Source organism: Mustela lutreola, chromosome 16 (genome assembly GCF_030435805.1).
Source record: "Mustela lutreola isolate mMusLut2 chromosome 16, mMusLut2.pri, whole genome shotgun sequence".
Lineage (NCBI taxonomy): Eukaryota > Metazoa > Chordata > Mammalia > Carnivora > Mustelidae > Mustela > Mustela lutreola.
The window spans coordinates 56,293,402-56,307,141 of NC_081305.1; the positions used below are offsets into that span (position 1 = coordinate 56,293,402).

The 13,740-nt window shown below is 57.5% G+C and overlaps 1 protein-coding gene across 1 annotated transcript in view; it reads right to left on the reverse strand.

The window, feature by feature from the left end:
- GRIN2D (glutamate ionotropic receptor NMDA type subunit 2D) overlaps positions 1-12,987 on the reverse strand; it is a 39,798-nt gene extending 26,811 nt beyond the window's left edge. Inside the window, exons 1-4 of the mRNA XM_059151961.1 lie at positions 12,850-12,987; positions 11,730-12,018; positions 8,053-8,543; positions 4,059-4,678 (exon numbers count right to left, since the gene is read on the reverse strand). Coding sequence (XP_059007944.1) covers positions 4,059-4,678; positions 8,053-8,517 — 1,085 coding nt within the window. The 5' untranslated portion in view covers positions 8,518-8,543; positions 11,730-12,018; positions 12,850-12,987. The remainder of the gene's footprint in view (positions 1-4,058; positions 4,679-8,052; positions 8,544-11,729; positions 12,019-12,849) is intronic.
- Between the last annotated feature and the right edge of the window lie 753 nt (positions 12,988-13,740).

Below are 13,740 nucleotides of genomic sequence, written 5' to 3' on the forward strand. Positions count from 1 at the left end.
TGTTCAGGAGTCTCTGCCTGATACCCAGCACTCCCTGAACAGGGTTGCAGACCCTCAGCCTGAGTTTGAGGTCCTCTTAGAGACCCTGTGTGTTCTGGCCCCATCTGGCTGTGCTGGCCCATCTCTGATCCCTGCCTCCCCTCAAACTCCTTCCACCCCAAGCCCTTTCTGAATGCAAAGTTACCCCCCAAACATATCGAGTGGTTTCCTATCCCTTGAGCATTGTAGGGGCTATGCTGTCTGCCTGAAAAATGCTTTTCTGTCCCTTTTCACCCTGATTAATTCTGATGCCTTCCAAGATTCAGCTCAAGTGTCCCTTCCTCTGGGAGAAGCCCCAGGAGGCCTCTGGACTTGCAGATGATCTTCACAATGCATGGCACTTGTACCGTGAATGCTTGTCCCTACGCCCCAGTCACTGCATGGGACCTTCAACTGCCATCCTCACTTCCTCGCTCGCCTCCACACTCAGTCCCCAAGTGCCACCTTCCTGCCCCCAAGATCTCTCCATGTCATCCCGCCTCTCCATTACCACAGACCCCCTGGACCCTTGCCCCAGCCTCCTGCCCAGCCCCCAACCTCCATTCTCTCTCCTCCAGTCGATTCCACACTCTACCACCCCGATCCCAGGGGTCTTTATGTATGTGAAACTGACATCTCTCCTTTCCTGCTCATAACCCACCATGGATCCTCAGTGCTCTTGAACAGAGTCCAGCCTCTCAACCTGGCATTCGAGGCCCTTGTGGCCTGGCCCTGTCTGCCCCCACCCCCAGCCTCATCACCCTCAACCCCAATTCTCTTCCCTTTATCCACCCTGAGCTGTTGCGGTCCCACCAACATGCCTGAATTTTTCTCCCTGCTGGGTCTTTGTGCAATGCTGTTCCTCCTGCCTGAAATTTTAACCACATTCTAACCACAAATTAGAATCACATCCAACCCCCTTACTGTGGCCAAAATGCCCTGTATGAGCTTGGGTCTACATGGACCTCACTTGTTTCTCCAGACCCTATCCCCGCCTTACTTGCTAAGCTCCAGGCACAGTGGCTTTGTTTCAGGCTCCCAAATGGGCAGTTCCAGCCCGAGTGAGCACCCCTGCACCTGCTGTCCCCCCTCCAGTCTCGTCATTCAGATCTTCCAACGGCTGGCTCTTTTTCTTTGCCCGTTTCTTTTTTCTTACCTCCAAATTTCATCTGCTTAGAAAGACCTTTCCAGACAGCCTCACCTAACCTAGCACCCTGGGCATTTTTTTTCTTTTTTTAAAAGATTTTATTTATTTATTTGACAGACAGAGATCACAAGTAGGCAGAGAGAGATTGAGGAGGAAGCAGGCTCCCTGCTAAGCAGACAGCCAATGTGGGGCTCGATCCCAGGACCCTGGGATCATGACCCTAGCTGAAGGCAGAGGCTTTAACCCACTGAACCACCCAGGTGACCTGCACCCTGGGCATTTCTTTCTTTCTTTCTTTCTTTCTTTCTTTCTTTCTTTCTTTTTATATTTTTATTCATTTATTTGACAGAAATCATAAGTAGGCAGAGAGGCAGGCAGAAAGAGAGGGGGAAGCAGGCTCCCTGCTGAGCAGAGAGCCTGATGCGGGGCTCCATCCCAGGACCCTGGAACCATGACCTGGACCAAAGGCAGAGGTTTTAACCCACTGAGCCACCCAGGCACCCCACCCTGGGCATTTCTTACCACATTCTACCTGTTTCATCACTTGCTGGTATTTCTTCTTTATCCTGTTTGTTCACTGTTTGTCTCCCCTGTGAGATTGTTGGCTCAGAACAGGGACTTTGTTCAACACAATGTACCCTTGTGCCCAAAGCAGTGCTTGGCACATAGCAGACTCTGATAAGGACTCATTCAATAAATGAATGAATGAGCCATTCGTCTCTTAGCTGTCTGCTTAGATGTCTCCTCCTCTTGGGGACCTCCCTGACCCCATATGCTGACCCGTGACAGAGTAGCCTAGTTTGGAAGGCTGATTGGGGCCGATGAAATCTGTCTTTTGGGAAGACATTGGCTGTGAGATTTGGGGTGCTGGGGGGAATGGGTGGTGGACAGGATAGGTTGAAATTATGAGTATCAGCAGAGAGAGCAGAAATTCTGGGTAAACGGTGAGTGGTAAGAGAAGAACTGGACAGCCTCTGGGAGTGGCAGGTCAGACAGAGAGGGGTGGAGGTGGAGAGAGTATGAGGGAGACAATCAGAAAGAGATGAAAGGGTAGCTGGTCCCCAGGCTTGGCCTCAATTCCTGGCATCTGGGTTTCTGTGCATGTTTATCTTCCCAATAAACCCCCTTTTCCCTTAGGAAACTTGAATGAGAATCTGCCTCCAGCAACCCGAAATGTCCTGGCGCAGACAGTATTCCCGCTGGTTTTCCCACAATGCCCGGGCCACCTCTGTGATAGCAAGCATCACACTGTGTTGTCATTATCCCGTCCCTGTCTACCACCCCTACAGGACCCTGTGTTCTTTGAAGAGAAGTCCATGGTCTTATACATCTTCGTGTTCCCAGAGCCCAGCATGATCCCTAGTTCCTAGCGGGTGCTCAGTAAGTATTTATGAACGAGGGATGCTTTTCTCACCCTCTTGTCTCCGGATCCTGTCCCCCAAGTCACCAATTCTCAATTCTCGTCCCTCCGGCTTTCTTCTCCACCCATCACCACCTCCTTCCAAGATGCACCAAACCCTGTTCTATTCTAAAACAATAGTGTGTTGGGGCGCCTGGGTGGCTCAGTGGGTTAAAGCCTCTGCTTTCGGCTCAGGTCATGATCCCAGGATCCTGGAATCGAGCCCCGCATCGGGCTCTCTGCTCAGCGGGGAGCCTGCTTCTGCCTCTCTCTTTGCCTGCTTCTCTGCCTACTTGTGATCTCTGTCAAATAAATAAATAAAATATTAAAAAAAAAAATAAAACAACAGTGTGTAAGCCAGGCACACACCTGTCCAGCTAGAGTCCACACCTCGGGTCCTCTAGTCCAGACCCCATGCAAGTAAAACCCTAGGACAATTGCACCTCCTCCGCCTCCACCGCAATCACAGCTAGCCAATCAGAATCGACTTCTAAATAATTTGCATGTGACGAGCCTGTAAACAACCAATAAGGCAGCCCCGGTCGCCCCAGGACATCCCCACTGTCTCGCTTGCCCGGAAGGAAATTGCTTGCTCCCCACTTTTTCTCTTTTCCCCTTTCTCACTATCTAGAATTCACACGTGCGGCTGACCCTGCTTCGACTGCACCAAGAAGGTGGCGGATCCTGACCTATCACATGGAGCAACAGAGCCACCTGATAACCTGGAACACTCATTTCTGGAATTTTTTTTTTTGAAGATTTTATTTTTAAGTGATTTAGGGGGTGCCCTGGGTGGCTCAGTTGGTTAAGCGTTCTGCCTTGGGTTCTGGTCATGATCCCAGGGTCCTGCTCAGCGGGGAGTCTGCTTCTCCCTCTCCCTCTGTCACTCCCCCTCCTTGTACTCTTTCTCCCTCTCTAATAAATAAAATATATATTTTTAAAATGATCTCTATACCCCGTGTCCCCATGGGACACGAACTCACAACCCCGAGTTGGAGAGTTGCACGCTCCACCAACTGAGTCAGCCAGGGGCCCCTCATTTCCGGTTTGTTAAGTGAGGAAGAACAACTTCTATCTCTTTTGGGTCTATGGATTGTTGGTCATTTTGTTGCTGGAATTCAGCTTATACTCTAGGGAATATCATCATACCCGTGATGTCATCAACTATAGGGTGCATCTCTAGTTTTTTGTACCACAAGGGAAGAAAAAGGTGCTATAAGCCATCAACTGTAAAGTATATCTTGATTTCAAAGACATGAAACTGGAAAAAAAATTCATCTTAAAATCAGGAAATACGGCAATACACTCACTGTGTCTTGGGTGCTTTTTCCAAATTACCTGATTTAACCCCAAGCAGGAGAGCGAACTGTATCTGTTTTACAGAAAAGTAAACTGAGGCTCTGAGAGGGGATGTGACCCATTTGAGGCTGCTCAGCCAGTGAGTAGTCAGGCTCTGGAACCTTCCCACAGCCCTCCCACACCAACCCCACTCACCTATGCAGACTCTCCCCTCGGTGGGTGCGGTTCTGGGCACGGCAGTCATGGCCGAGCTCGGGCAGGAACCCATAGTCACGTAGCAGAGCCTGGGCACCTCTGGCCACTACGGCCACACCAGCGGCCACCCGCCGGGCCAGGTCATCTCGCCAGCCAGCCGAGCGCACGGCGAACAGCCCGGCAGGCAGTGGGGCTCCTCCTGGCAAAAGAGGGGGCTCTCCAGGGGCGCCTGAGCCTCCGCCTCCGGCCAGCTGGGGCCCCACCATGAACCAGACGTAGCCAGGCCCCGTGAGGCCAGCCTCCTCCGCTGCCCGGAACACGGGTTCGGCTTCCTCCCGGGCACAGAAGAGGAGGCGGATCTGCGCGCTGACGCTGCGGAGTTGGGCACCCAGCACCGCCTCGCCTGCTCCCGGGTCCAGTGTCAGTGCCCCGCGGTGCTCCCAGCCCACCATGCTGCCATCAGTCAGCACCTCGATGTAGGACAGGAAGGCCCGGTGGCCGGGGGCACGTGTGGTCACCGCCACAAAGGATGTCCAGTCGTACTCCTCCAGCACCTCAAAGATGACCTGGAGCTGCTGCTCTGTGGACGAGCCCAGCTGCAGGAAGGTGGAGCCCTTCTCCTGCGGGGAGGAGGAGGAGGATGTCAAGCTTCCTGGGGGGGGGGGGACCCCAGCTCCCAACAACCAGGAGCGGGCCTTCAGTTCCCAGTTCTCAAATGGACCTCATCTCCCAGCAACTGATGAGGGCATCCTAGCTCCCAGTGGCCACGGGTATGTCACAGGTCTCAATAAGGCAACTGCATAGCTCTTCACCAAACCCCTCCCCTTTTCCTTGCTGATGCACAGAGCTAGACCTGGGTTAGGTTTAGCTATGGGACTGAGTTCTAGACTCATCCAGAAAAGCTCTCCCCCCGTGCACCTTACTCTCTTCCCTGAGAACACATGCAGAGGCTCCAGGAGAGAACTCTGAAGTCCTATGTGGATTACAAAGCCATGAGAGGGAGGAGAATGAGCCCCTCGGTCATTCTTTGGCAGAGAGCCACCTCTAATCAGGAACACCTGTTTGGATTTTAGATGCGTGAGAAACAACCTTCCATTGGGTGGAGACGTGGGGGTTTATCTGTCACAGCAGTGAACATTACCCTAGAACACACGGAGCATCCAAGGAGGGAACTACAGTCCCCAGCATCTACTGAGAGAGACTACATTTCCCTCACACCTAATCCAGGCCATCTTCCAGTCTTCTCAGCTCTCAGTTCAAAACAACCCCATTCACAGGATGCCTAGGTGGCTCAGTTGATTAAGCGATTGCCTTTGGCTTGGGTCATGATCCCAGGATCCTGGGATGGGGGCCCCACACCAGGCTCTTTGCTTATCTGGAAGCCTGCGTCTCCCTCTGCTGCTCCCCCTGCTTGTGTGGTCTCTCTTTCTCTGACAAATAAGTAAAATCTTAAAAAAACAAAAGCAAAAAACCACAACCCCATTCTTCGCTACTGCTCCATCACAACCCTCGTTGACTGCTATCTTGCTTAGAGAACTGCAACAGCTTCGTGACCACTGCTAACATTTTTTGCATCTTCCAGTCCATTCTCCATCAGCAGCCAGAGTCATCTTTTCCAAAATATTAGTTGGATCCCATCTCTTCTTCGTTGAAAACCTTCCAATACTCCTACCTTAGAGTCAAAGCCAAAGCCCTCACTTTGGCCCACAGGCCCTGCATGGACTGGCCCTTGCTGCCTCTCTGACCTCATCTACCACCACCCCCACCTCTCTGTTCTTCCTCAAACACATCAAGTTCCTTCCAGCTTCAAGGGCTTGGCCCTTAGCTGTTGCTTCTCGCGGGGACACTCTCCCTCAGCTCCTTCATGCTGGACCTGCCACTTCTCATTCCTCAGGTCGAGATCATTTGCCACCTCCTCAGGGAGGCCATCCCTGACTGCCATCCTACCCTTCTGCCAGGACGGATTTCACAATCTCTTATTTGCTTTCTGTCTCCCCATTAGAATGCAAGCTCCAAAGAGAGCAGGAATCCTATCTTTTTTTTTTTTTTTAAAGATTATTTATTTATTTATTTGACAGAGAGAGATCACAAGTAGGCAGAGAGGCAGGCAGAGAGAGGAGAGGAGGAAGCAGGCTCCCTGCCGAGCAGAGAGCCCGATGCGGGACTCGATCCCAGGACCCTGAGATCATGACCTGAGCCGAAGGCAGCGGCTTAACCCACTGAGCCACCCAGGCGCCCAGGAATCCTATCTTTTCTCCACCTTTTCACAACTATATTTCTGTGGAGCTAAAACAGCCCCTGCACAGAGTCAGCCCTCAGTGAGAAATAGTGAACTTTTTTCCTTAGGCATGTACCTGTGGTTTTACGTACAGGAGACAGTTGTCCTGAGCGGATGAGGCCTCCCAGCCTGCAGTGAGAATCCTGAGAGGACCTCATCCTTGGCAAGCGGAGATATGCCACATTTCCAGCATTCAATGGAAGCACGATGGCCCTATGAGGACCCCTCTTTCTCCCATCCTGAGATACTGAAGGGACTACATTTCCCAAAAGACAACGCGCGTACCCGAGCGGGCCACAGTACCCAGGTGACAGAACAGAGTGCTCCACGCTTCTCAGCATCAGTGGAGGAGGAGAACCACATCTCTGGGTAGGCCATAAAGGCAGCATCAGGGAGTAGCAGTTCATGTGGAAGGTGATCTGCCTGCAAATCTCTGGGCAACTGTCTAAAGAAGAAAGTTGGCCAGAGGCCCTTCCCAGAATGCCCTGGACAGGAGAGAACTGCAAGTCCCAGGATGTAAGTGGGACCTAGTCACGAAGCTACTGGCCCTCCACGTGGGAACTGGTGGGGACTTAGGCTCCACCCACTCAGATGGCCCCATTCACCCTAGCACCAATTCGGTTACACTGGCTCCACCCCCAAACAGGCCCCGCCCCTTCTCCTAGCCTATCCCTTCTACTTCTCAGTACCTGCAACCAGGCTTGGTCCTTTCCTACCAGAAGTCTGCTCCAGCTGGTCCCCCCCACACACACTCCTCGTGCCCTCGGGTGGCAGGCCTCTTTCCAGGCCACAACCCGCTTCGGCCTCTGCCCCTCTCTCCTGCAGGCTCCTGGGTTGGCCTTCTAATTGGCTGGGCCTGCCTTTCTGGTGGGCCTTCAGCCTCCCAGGCCCAGCTTCTGGATTCTCGCTTTCCACACCTTACGACTGGGGTTGTGCTTCTGCCCACCCCACTCCTGGGACTGTTTCCCACTCTAGATCTCGCCCCTTTCGTCCTGAGCGTAGGCCCTGCCATCTTCCTGGCCTCCCTCTGTGCCGCCTCACCAGCTAGCTCTCCCCTTGCCCGACTGCCGTCCCCCCCTTCCTGGCTGCATGGTTCTGCCCTTCCCCAGCTCATCTGCGACCCCTCTCCTCCCGCTCCTCCTTTCACAGGATGGCTCCGTCCTCCCACCTAGACTTCGAGAGCCCTTGCTTGCTCAGCTGGCCGAATCAGTTGACCAAGTCCTTCAGTACCCTGACCTCCGCGTACCCTTTCCTGGCCCTCTCCCTGCCTTCCTGTCTCCTGCCTCCTCAGTAGACCCCACCCCTTCCTGAACCCCGTTCCTTTCCAGCTGACCCCTTCCTTGCTCATCCCCAGATCCCACTCCTCCCTCAGAGCGGGCCCCCTCTGGCAAACCCGTTTTGTTCCCAGTCCCCACCCCTCGCTGCCCTAACCCCGCCTCTTCCCCAGATTCCATTCCCTCCCCTGACTCGGTCCTCCCGGAGACCCTCAGTTCTCCGTATATTCTGCCCAGGACAGGCCTGTCTCTCACCCTGCTCCTGGGTCAGTGCCCCTGCGGGGTCCACTCACCCTATAGGCCACGCCCCCCAGTCAGCCCCGCCCCTCCCCTAGACCGGACTCTACCCTCGGACCCCACTCCGTCGCAGATGCGGCCCCTCCGTGTCGGCCCCGCCTCCCCAACACGCGGCTGGCCCCGCCCCCCCGCAGGTCGCGCGCACCTTGGGCGTGAGCACGAGCGCGGCGCCGCCGTGCACGGCCACGATGGGCAGCGAGGTCTGCGCCGACAGGAAGTCGAGGATGGGCGCGACGGCGGGCGCGCGCGAGTCGTCCTCGAACACGACGCCGTGCACGCGCAGCCCCGACAGCAGGTCGCAGAGCTGCAGCACGAGGCTGCGCGGGTCCGAGCCGTTGAGCACCAGCGCCACCGGTCGCACGTCCAGGCCAGGGCTGCGCACGGCTGCCGCCACTGCCGGGCCCAGGCGCGCCGCCTCGGTCGCGTACGCGGGCCCCGAGAACACGAGCGCCACGTTAAGCGGCCGCGCCCCGCCGGGGCCCCCGCCAGGCCCGCCGGCCCCGCCCGGTCCCGGCGCCTCCTCCGGGAACGGGCTGGCGCACGCCAGCGCCAGCAGCAGCAGCATCTTAGTGGGGCCCCGAGGGCCGCGGGGGCCACCGGCGCCGCGCATCGCCTGCGGGCCCCTCCGGGCGGCCTCTGACACGGGAGAGCGGGCGCGCCGAGCCGGGGAGACCCCGGTAGCGGAAAAGGACACAGATGGGAGGAAGACACAGAGAAGGGGAGACAGAGAGAGGAGACAAGACAGAGACACGGAGAAGAAGAGACAGAGAGGGAGAGACGCAGAGATAGGGAGGAGAGGGAAAGGTGGGGATAATAGAGACAGGGAGAGACAGAGAGAAACACACACACACACACAGGCAAAGGGAGAGCCAGAGATACGAGACAGGGAAAGTGGAGGTGGGTAATGGGGACAAAGAAGATACAGAGATAGGGAAAGAAGATAGACAAGGCAGGAATGGGGAGGATAATGAGACAGGACAGATGGGTAACAGACCCACAGAAATGGGATCAGAATCGGAGCAGAGAGAGACCGAGGGAGATGCGAAGAGAGATGAACACAGCCAGAGAGAGATGGTCAGAGAGAGACATGGACAGGAATAAGGAGAGAGAGGGTCAGAGTGACAGAGACAGGGAGAAGTGGAGGCAGAGAGAGATAAGACAGAGTGACAGAAATAGGGAGGGAATGATAGGGAGGCAAGGAGAGATGCAGAGATAGACAAGAAAGGTGGGAGAGATAAGAGAGGCGAGAAAGTTGGACAGAGACAGGAAGATGGAAAGAAGCCCAGAAAGACGGAGATGGACCCCACGGCCACCGAGAGACACGGACACACAAGAGATGGAGAAACAGGCAGAACAGATTGAGGGAGGAGGCAGGCAGAGCAGACAGAAAACACAGGAAGACAGAAATAGCGAACCAAGGCAAAGATCAAGACCCCCACCAGGGAGGTGCCCAGCACAGACATGAAAGGAAGGCCGGGAAGGCGGGTGGCAGGAGGGATCAAAAATAAAAGGAAGAAAAGTGAGGGGAAAAAAATGAGAAAGGGAAAAGGGGTCAGGTGTGTGGGGGGAGAGAAAGAAGAGAGAAAAAGAAATGAGCGGGGCATCCCAAGGAGAGAAAACACCCCCAGGACCTTACCCCCCACCTCAACCACAACCCCCAACCTCTTTTTGTCCCCCTATGCTGTCCCTATCCCCCCCCCAAGTCTCAATGAGAGCTGGAAAGAGAGTCACGGCCCAGACGAGGTTGCAGGGTTGGGGGGCACAGCTGTGGAGAACTGGGGGGGGGGCAGGGGTCCCTGGCTCCCAGCCCAGAGCAATTTAGTAAATTAGAGGAAATACAGCATCTCTTCCTGTGTCCCCTGTTGAATACTAGCTGCCTGGGGTGGTCGGGCTGGGGGCCCAGATGCCTGGCTCCTGGGTCTGAAGGAGGAGGGCACTGGGGGCCTGGACTCCTGGTTCCCAGAGAGACATTAGAGCCTGCACTAGGGGCTTCCTGAGGGGGTGAGTGTCCAGAGGGGGAAGAGTTCTCTCTTGGCTGTCAATCAGGCTCCTGTCCGGTTGCCATGGTAGCGCAGGCCTCCTCTACCCCACAGGGTGGGGGAAAGGCCCACACCCCTTCCCCTGCTTACAGGGCTCACTGCCTGCCTCCCCCACACACCTGCCTTCCTAGGGATCCTGGGCCATGGTCTCCCCAGGGATGGGGGTGGGGACTCCTAGTGTGCCCGTCCCTCCCAAATCCTGGCTCCCCTGGCCCCTCCTCTCCTCTGCCCTTCCCCAAGCAGCTGGCTCAATCAGTGCTCAGAATAGACCCCCCCCCACCCCAAAATAACCCACAGCTGTGGCCTGGCCCCCGCGGGGTTAACACTCACTCTCTCCTCCCTTCCCCGTTGCTTCTCATCCCTCAGACCCTCCTCTGCCTCTCTCAGACCCACCCCTGCTTGGCCTCTGTCCTTGGGGACCCCAGGGTCCTGTTCCCCGCTGAGGCCCAGGAGGCAACTCCAGCCCCACCCTTCTTAGGAAGCTGGTTCCGAGTCCTCTCGTGGTGAGGGCAGTCTCCCACTCCTCTAGGGTCTGAGTAGTGGCATCTCTAGCCACTGGGGGATTCTGGAGGCCCAGTTCCCAGAACCTATGCCCTCAGGGATCACATTGCCCAGGTCCTCAACCTCCACCTTGTCTCAGTCCCCAGGTCCATTCCCATGGGGCCCAAGAGCCGAACCCCCTCATCCTCTGCCTGTCGGAGACTCAGGAGACTGGGCCCCCAACCTCCTCTTCCCTCAGACACAGAAGCTCTCTCTTAACTTCTCCCATAAAGACTCAAGATGAGTCTCAGCACCCTTCTCCCCCAGGACCCGGGAGTCTGGGTGCTCTGCTCTGTCTTTTCCCAGGACCCAGAATTCTTGGCCCCCTACAGCCCCTAAACTGGGTGCCCAGATTCCTCTATGCCCAGAAACCAGAAGTTCAGGTCCATAGCCCTCTCCTCTCTTAAGAACCCCGTTTTTGCCTCAAACTCCGTCAGTCCCACCATCCTGGGAGCCCCCCCCCATTCCCCGCCAGCTCCAGCTTCCTGTCATCCCACTCAGGTCCTGTACACAGCACAGGCTGTCCCCCAGCTAAGAAGGAGGAGGGTGCCAGAGATTCCTGGGGTGTCCCTGTCTCCATCACTACCCCCTCAATCCATCACAGAAGAGGCAAGAGGCCACTTTGATCAACAGCCCGCCCCCCCCTCCCAGCGTGCTGCAGACGGCATTCCGTCCCCCCCACCTTCCAACACCATTCTCTCCCCACCCTAATCCTGGTGCTCAGACCAGGCTGGAAGGGTATTCCAGAACCTTGAGGAAAGGGTGGTAGCTTGGGGTGAGGGGTGCTTGGGGCCTGGATGCCCTCAAGGACCTTGGCGGGGGTATTAATAGCAGACTCATAGCTCTGAGAAGGGAGGGGAGAGCGAGAGGAGAGAGGGAGAGGGCCGGCCAGCGAGGGGGGAGACCGATGCGGGCAGGGGGATGCAGAGGGAAGATGGGATGGAGAGATAGGGGACAGAGACAGATATGGGGTGTCAGGTATGCAGTGCTAGGGAGAGGGTGCAAAGTGTCCGAGAAATGGGGGGTTAGGAGGTCTGAGGAGTAGAGACCCAGGAAAAAGGGGCTCAGAGAGGGAGAAAGAGAGGAGGCGGAGGAGAGCCTCCAGGAGACCAGGGAGCTGGGGAGGGCCAGAGACCCCTGCTCCGTGCCATCCCCCCCCCCCCAGGACCTGGCCAACTTTCCCTGTCCTAGATCTGGGGGTCCACATTCCCACCCACCCCTGCATCCCCTACCCCGGTCTTACCTTTTCATGACCCTGTTCTGTGGGGGGTATTGCGGGGGGGCAGGACCGGAACCCAGAGTCCAGCGACCCAAAGATTCGGCGGAGGGCTCAGGGAACCGCTGGGGGGGCCAGGCCCCGGGGCGGCGGCAGCGGCAGTGGTGGCGGCAGCAGCAGCAGCGGCGGTGGGGACCTCCTGCCTGTCCCCGGCTCCTCCGGCTCTCCCTCCTGGTCTTCGGTCCCGTCCTGCCCTGTCTGTCCCCCAAGGTTGCGGCCACCCCAACTAGGCGAGGACGCGGCTACACATGTTGCGCTGGAAGTTGGGCCCCGGACATTGCGGAGGCTGTCGGGGTGTCCTCTCACCGCCCCGACCCCGTGGGGATCCCCCCTCCGCCCACCTGGGGTGCCCCCCTCTGCCGCTTCAGCCCCGGCTCCTCCCCCCTGTCCATGTGTCCGGTCCCGCCTCTCCCTGGCTCATTCGCACCCCCACCCTTTGTGCCCTCAGCGCCCCCCCTTCCAGCGTCTGTGTCTGTCTGTCTGTCTGGGTCACCTCTGAAGCCCGCAGCTGGTGTGTGTGCGTTTGTGTGAGGGGTGGGAGGGTGCTTGTCCCTTCCTCTCTTGGCCACCTCCAGACCCCCCTCAGCACCCCCACACTCAAACCCAGGCAGAAACACACACATACACACACGCATACACGCACGGCCTCACTTCCCTGGGATTCCCCCTCAACACCCCCGGAGCTTGAGGAGGGAGACATACACACACACACAGACACACACACACACACACACACACACACACACACACACACAGGGGGTCCAATGGGGGCCAGGCTGCCACTGCCGTCCGGGGCTGTTCGGACAGACAGGAGGACACAGGCAGCTGGGGACGCCAGACGCCCAGCCGGACGCAGGCAGGAGGCACAGAGTCCAGGTACACACCATCCATTCGGGTTTGGGGGGCTGGGGGGAGGAAACTGGGGGCCCCACGACACCTAGGCAGGAGGCTCAGAATTGGTACAGACAGACAGACCCCTCCCTCCCTTTTTCCCTCCCTCCCTCCCTCCGTCAGCCGCCGCAGCCCTTACAGACACACCCCCCCTTCACCAGCCCAGCCCCAGACACCCTGACACACAGATCCTCACCGGGCAGATGGCAGACGCACGAGAGACCCCTGGGGGCCAGGCGGACCCACCCAGGTCGACACCCCCCAGCTGGGCACTGGTGGCCGAGGGCGGCTGCGGGCGGAGGGTGGCGGCAGCAGCCGCTGCTCGGAGGAGCTGGAGCGGGAGGGACTCGCACACTCGCTCTGTTCTCGCACACACACACTCACTCGGGATGCGATTAACATTCAGTCCCCGTCCGCCCCTGCCGGGAGACCCACAGCCCCCCTCTTGGCCTCCCTGGGGACCCCTCCTTCTGCCGGGGCTGGGGGAGGGGGCTGCCCCCAACCCCAACTCCCAGCTTCTGCCTTCCTCCTGGGACAAGAGAATGAGGGGTCGCAAATAAAAAGGGAGGAAGTGTGTGTTGAGTGGGGCGGGGTGGGGGGGCGGTTGAGGGGAGGGAGGCAGGGACTCAGAACCCAGCATTGACACAGTGGCTTTGGTCCTGGACTCCAGGGCCTAGGGGCTACTGCCCTCTGCCCCCTCCCCAGTTTGAGGCTTGAGAAGCAGGAGGCCATTCCCAGACTTCCGTCTCCGCCATGCTAGGACCCATCTTTTGGCTTCTATTGCCCCAGAAGCCAGGCTTGCAAACTAGGTCTCCATCATGAAGCTAGGAGTCTGGGCTCCCAGCCCCCCTCCTCTCTCAGATTTGGCTATTCAAGTCCCCAGCCCCCTCCTCCCTCCAACCCTAAAGTCCCCCAGTGCCTCCTCCCTCAGATCCCTTCCTCCAGGCCGGGTCCCCATTGGGCACTCAGACAACCCGACCCCCCAGCACAAGCCGACTTCAGGGGCCCACGAGTCCGAGATTGATGGATGTCACCGTCAGGCAGCCCATCCATCCAGGCCTCTGAGGAAACCAATGCCACTTCTGCT